Source organism: Gracilinanus agilis, chromosome 1 (assembly GCF_016433145.1).
Source record: "Gracilinanus agilis isolate LMUSP501 chromosome 1, AgileGrace, whole genome shotgun sequence".
Classification (NCBI taxonomy): Eukaryota; Metazoa; Chordata; class Mammalia; order Didelphimorphia; family Didelphidae; genus Gracilinanus; species Gracilinanus agilis.
The window spans coordinates 797,412,633-797,418,632 of NC_058130.1; the positions used below are offsets into that span (position 1 = coordinate 797,412,633).

The 6,000-nt window shown below is 55.1% G+C and overlaps 1 protein-coding gene across 1 annotated transcript in view; it reads right to left on the minus strand.

Annotated features, from left to right (window-relative positions):
- Positions 1 to 4,015, minus strand: part of LOC123230563 (zinc finger protein 383-like) — a 31,241-nt gene extending 27,226 nt beyond the window's left edge. Inside the window, exons 1-3 of the mRNA XM_044656698.1 lie at positions 3,980 to 4,015; positions 3,435 to 3,561; positions 2,949 to 3,044 (exon numbers count right to left, since the gene is read on the minus strand). Coding sequence (XP_044512633.1) covers positions 2,949 to 3,044; positions 3,435 to 3,561; positions 3,980 to 4,015 — 259 coding nt within the window. The remainder of the gene's footprint in view (positions 1 to 2,948; positions 3,045 to 3,434; positions 3,562 to 3,979) is intronic.
- Between the last annotated feature and the right edge of the window lie 1,985 nt (positions 4,016 to 6,000).

The window sequence follows — 6,000 nt, forward strand, 5'->3', positions numbered from 1 at the left end:
GAGTAATTTGTAAAGTATGTCACACAATGCCTGGAATACAGATGATTCTTTAAAAATGCTTTTTCCTTAGTCCTTCCCTATAATCTGTTTCCCAAATTCTTTGCCTAATCCCCATTTCTGTCTACATGGTCTGTGGCATAGTTCTATGACCATATTCATTCTGTTGATACGTCTTTTGATACTTAATGAAACCCTTCTTTCTCTCCTCATTTCTTTTTTAAACCCCTACCATCTGTTTTAGAATCAATACTAATTACTGGTTCTAATGCAGAAGGGCAGTAAGGGCTGTATAATGGGGGTTAAATGACTTGCTCAGGGTCACATAGCAAGGAAGTGTCTGAGGTCAAATTTGAACCCAGAATCTACTATCTCCATGTCTAGCTCTATATCCATTGAGCTACATGGCTGCCCCTTCTCTCTCCTTGTGTTAAGTTTCCTCACATGAATATGTGTTTTCAAAATACAATGCTACTTTACCACATTCCTTCTTTTGATTCTGTTCCCATTAAGGAAGATATCTGTATGGACCAAATTCTAGTCATGAGTCCCACCTGCAGAGTTTTAGTGAGCTGTTATTTAGATAGATTGATTTACCCAGTTATTACTCCCACTGTGTAAAGAAGAAGGGATGATTCTAGGGATGGGTGGGTAGTATGAGAAGTATTTCTGTGATTGTAGAACATGCAAAGATCACTTGCAATCTTTTTCTTATAACAATAAAATTACAAAAAATAATCTGAACATTAACAAAAACAAAAAAATTGGGGAACTGAGCTACCTAGAAATGCACAAGTGGCTCTGAATGACAAATACAAAACAATCATGCCTAAGATAAAGCCCTAAATAATTAGAACTTCCATGTTCAAGGAACACACATATTCAATAAATACTTCATGTAACACAAGAGGGTTTTGCATAGAACTGCACAAAACCACAGAATTTCTCTGGGAAAATAATGAAGCAAGAATATTAATAGGCACACTGAAGAGGCAAGAATGGAGCAGGATTGCACCCCAGGCTTTAAAACAGTCTACAAAATGACTCAGAACAAAACTTCTTGAGATGTGGTCCCCAAAATGGAGAAATAAACACATGAACAAGACTACATGTAAATACTAGATACGTAAAAGACGAGCTATCCAGTGTAAATAAAAAGTAATCTCAAAAGAAAACTGGAAAAAGCCTCCAACAGAAGGTAGGATTTGAGATGAATCTTGAAGGGAGCCAGGGAAGTAGAGATCAAGAAGAAAAAGCTTTCTAGGTCCAGAGAACCACCAGAAAAAATGCCTGGAGTCTGGAGATGGAGGATCATGTGTTCAAAACAGCAAGCAGGTTACGTAGTTGTTTCTAGCGTTTGTGGAACACGTAAGCCCAGAAAGGAAGGATGGTGTAATGAACAGCTCAGAATGTCCAAAACAGGGTTTTGTATTTCAGCCTGGAGGTTTGAGGGAGCTAAGGAAGCTTGAGAGTCTACAGCATGTGCTCTGCAATGTATTGCTGAAATTAAGGATTCAGATCCTAACAGTGTCTCCTGTTGCCTTTACATTGGTGATCACATCAAGAGAGGGTTTTCTTTATGCCTCAGAAAGTCAGAACCAAGGACCAGGTGGAAAAAAAGGGTGTCCTTATTTGTCCAGAAAGACATCTTCCTCAAGGAAATGCCCACATTACTGCTGTTGTGCTGGACAAACAATTCAAAACCATCGCTGAAAACTGGGGTTATGTTTTCTCATTGTTTCTCAAATTCATCTTTTGTTTCATGATCATTATAAAATATAAAATTCAGACTATTTACCTAAGCTATTTTTGCTTTAAAAAAAAATAATCAATGGTTTCAGATAGACTCCAGCTAAACCCAGACTGAAGGTGACTATCTTTCTCAGGACAGAAATAGGGCACATTATAGTAAATAAATTCTGGAAGGGCTGTAGAAAGAGGTGCCCAAGGCCACAGTGGTGGAGCTGTGAACAAGCAGTCCCTGGAAGTGATTTGGAACTATGCCCAAACCATGTCTATTTCCTTTGACTCAGAGATACCAGCACTAGGCCTATATACATGAAGACATCAAGGAGAGAGAGGGAAAAGGACCCAAATGGAGAAAGTTATTTATGGTAGTTCTTTGGTTTTGCTGGCAAAGAACTGGAAACAGAGCAGCTGGCCACCAATTGGGAAATGGCTAAAAAAATACCGGAATGAGAATGGTAAAGAAGACTACATTATATAAGAAATGAAGAAAACAGTTTCAAAGAAACCTGAGAAAATTTCTACAAACAAATACAGAATGAAGAGCTTGGAGTCAGGCATCAAGTAATGGGAAGAAAAAGGAATCCTTCATCACTGAGAAAAACAAAACAAAACAAAACAACAACAAAATAAAGTCAAGATTTACATTAAGATGAGGGAAGGACCAGATGGATATTGAAGTGTCTGTAGGGCCCAGACAAGAGAAGGGCTGGTTACCCCCAAAGGAAAGTGGCAGCACAGCTCGACCCCTTCAAGGGGCCTCTTTGTCTCTCTCTGAGCCCAGCAGGACACACAAGGTTACGTCCATCGGTACCTGGGCTTCCTCAGCACCCAATGCGGCTCCATGAAGGAGCTCATCCCACACAGCCCCCGTTCAGTGCCATGTTCCTGGGAGTCTCGAGCAGGGAGCCCCCATCCCATATATTTTGGCTGGGGAGGGGGAGGGGGAGGCTGCACCATGAGAGGCAGCAGGGCAGGATGGAGATGGCACAGGGTTGTCAAGAAGTCCTGGATTCAAAGCCCGCCTCACATGCTTTCTAGTGGCCAAGCTGGTCATGTCCTGATCCTCTCCCAGCCTGTTTCCTCATCCCTAAAATGGAGAGAATAACTCCCAGAGCAGCGGCCTCACAGGGTGCCTGGGAGACCCAACGAGGTCAGCCCTCAGGAGGAAGAAGGCCGCCAAGCAGCGGCCCGGGGTCACTCACCTGGAGCCCAGCTCCCTGGGCCACCTCCCTGCAGCATCCAAGGCGCTTCCCTGCGCTCCAACCGCTGGATCACGTGTGGTTTGGAAACTTCGAGTCCTGCTCAGGGGAGATGGGGAAGGGCTGAGGCCAGAGAAAACCTCCGGCTCCCCCCGACACCCCCCAAGGAAGACGGGCACCGACTGCTTCAACGCTTCAGGCCCCGGCACCTGGCAGGGCAGACCATTTTGGCTGGGGAGGGGGAGGGGGAGGGGGAGGCTGCACCAAGCTCTCGGGCTGGCCTGGCCTCTGAGAGAATCTCACCGTCCAGGCCTGGGCCCAGCCCAAAGCCTGGGAGTTGTCCAAGGCTTCAGGTGGTTGGGCTGTCCTGGAACTGGAGGAGCCTCTGGGGGGACCAAGCAGAGGAGGCCCGAGTCCAGGGGTCACCCATGGATCTCTGAGATGCCCCCTGCAGGCCCTCGGGGTGGGAGCCCAGGGCAGCCCCCTTACCCAGGCACACCAGGTTCCCGTAGTTCTCCAGCATCACCTCCCGGTACAGCTCCTTCTGGGCAGGGTCCAGGCACCCCCACTCGTCTGGGGAGAAGTCCACGGCCACGTCCCCGAATGTCACGGCACCCTACGACACCCAGGACACGCTCAGGGAGGAGGCCAGACCCATTCCAGGCCTGCCTCAAGGACAAGTGCTGATGGCCAGGCTGGAAGGGGGCCCTGCAGGGGCTCCTGAGGGTGGGCTCTCCCCCTCCCCCCAAGGCAGTGTGACAAGCATTCCTCCCCTCCCCCACCCCATTCACAGGGGCCTGGGCAGCCTCAGTTTCCCCATCTTTGAAAGGAGCAGCAATAGCCTCGGCAGGGGTCAGGTGGAGAGCTGCGGGATTCCCTGGAGGGGGGGCGCCTGTCTGACAGGGCGCGGGGCTCCCCGTGACGCCCCCCCAGTCACAGCCACCAAACCAGGCTCCCCCTGTAGGGCTCACAGGTCACAGCCCGGGCCTGCCTGCCTGAGGCCACAAGACTCCGTGGCTGCCCCGGAGGCTCACCTGCTGGGCGCTGGCCGCCAGGAACACGGGCGCCATCCCCCCCCCTCCTCCTCCAGGCGGTCACCCGGATGGCCAGCTGCGGAGAACCCAGAAGCCGAGTCAGGCAGTGTGGAGGCAGCGCCTAGCTGTTGGGGGAGGGAAATGGGCAGAGGCTGGGCTTGAGCGGGTAGCAGAGGCGGCCAGAGGAGGAACCCCGCCGCCATTGGGAGCCACAACTGAGGGGGTGGGAGGAGCCTAGAGCAAGCAGGCAAGCCCTGGGCCAGAGGGAAGCTGTCCCTCCCCCGCAGCCCCACCCCCATGCAGTTGTGGGGACAGGAGCGGAAGTGACTGCTTCCCGCTGCCTTCTGGGGAATGTAGTTCACGGGGCCTTTGGTGCCTGAGCAGTCGTCCACACGCGTAGGGGACGGGCAGAGGCGCCAGCTGCGGGCTCAGTCCCCCCAGCCTGCCGGGTGCTTCCTCCTGGCCCCCCCTCGCCCCGATAAATCCTCCCCGCAAGCCTCTTCGTCCTCACAACGTACTCCTCACCTGGCCCTAAGGGGAATGCAGAGGGCGGCCGGGCCAAGGGGGAACAGGAAGGGTTGGCACCAGCCGGAAGTGACGCTTACATCTGGCGGTCACGCCCCCGCGCTGTACCGGCCCCGGGAAAGAATTCCAATTGGCTGAGGACCTGCAGACGTTCTGGAGTCTGGAAGAGGAGGGAGCCGGGAGGGAGCTCCCTCTGGGTCTCAGCTCCACCCCCGGGCCTCCGCCCCGCCCCCACCCGGGGCTGAAGGAGGCCCTGGGAGAGCCGAGGCCCCGCCCCCAGCAGCGGCTGCCCGGGTTCCCACTCCCACCGCAGCTGGGCAGGTGCGGCTGCCTGGGTCGAGGTGGCGGGCTCCCACGAAGGGCAGAGAAGGGCTCAGAGCCCGCCGGGCTCTCTGGATCCCTCAGTCGGGTCCAACTCGGAGCCACTGGAAGGGGAAATTGAGGCAGATGAGGAAGTGACTCGCCCAGGGTCACCCAGGCAGGACGTGTCTGAAGCCTGATGGGAACTCAGGACCTCCGGACTCCAGCCCCGGTACTCTGTGCCGGATGGTTCTGTGGGAGCCTCGGCCACCGAGGGGCGGAGGAGTCCGGCTCAGTGCCAGGCCAGGCTGGCATGGCTGTGCCAGGGGGCACCAGCGTCCCGGGCTCGGTCCCAAAGCGTGGGCAGCTCCTCCTCCCAAGGGGCCCAGTGCCCGGCCCGCCCCCGCCCTTCAGGCTCCCCAGTGCCTCGATGGCGTCCTCTGCTCAGACTCGGCCTAATGCCTGGGAAGCTGCAGCCCCCGCACTCTCCAGCCCTTCTCCGTAGCGCACCGGGGGCAGCCGAGAGAGCCAGGCCGGGAGGTCCCGGGTTCCAGGCTGCCCTCTCCAGCCCACTGCCCGGCCCCCTCCCCGCACTTCTGCCTCTGAGAGGGCTGGGAAGGGTTACTGAGCCGCGCACACCGGGGAAGGAGCCCGCAGACCCCGCGCTCCCTCCTTCTTCATCTTAGGAAGAAGGTGGTCGGGAGGCCCGAGGGTCAGGCCCGGCTCTGGGCCTCAGGCTTCTCCTCCTTAGAATGGGCTCACTCCTATTGGCATTCCCCGCGGATTGCCCTCTTCACCGGATACTCTTAAGATGGGGGGGGGGGCTGGGGGACACCCCAAGAAGGCCGGGCAGCCCCGGCCCTCGCTCAGCCCAGGCCGCTCTCCAGATGCCTTTCCCCACTCAGTGATTGGCTTCTCGTGCCCCGGCCCTGGACAGCGATTCAGGGAGGGGAAAGCGGCTGGACCAGCGGCTGCCTGAGGCAGCTCGTGGGCCGTTCAGAGGGCGCTTCGCGTGGAATTCGGGCTCCCGAGGGGGTGAGAGGAGTTTGGCTGCAAAGTACAGAAGGGGCGGAGGACGGCGGAGGACCCCGGAGCCCCAGGAGAGGGCGGCTGAGTGGGGCGGCCTTGGGCCAGCTGAGAAGGGAGGAGGAAGAGGGCGATCAGTTACAAATGACCCCAAGGAATGCTGGCTGGGC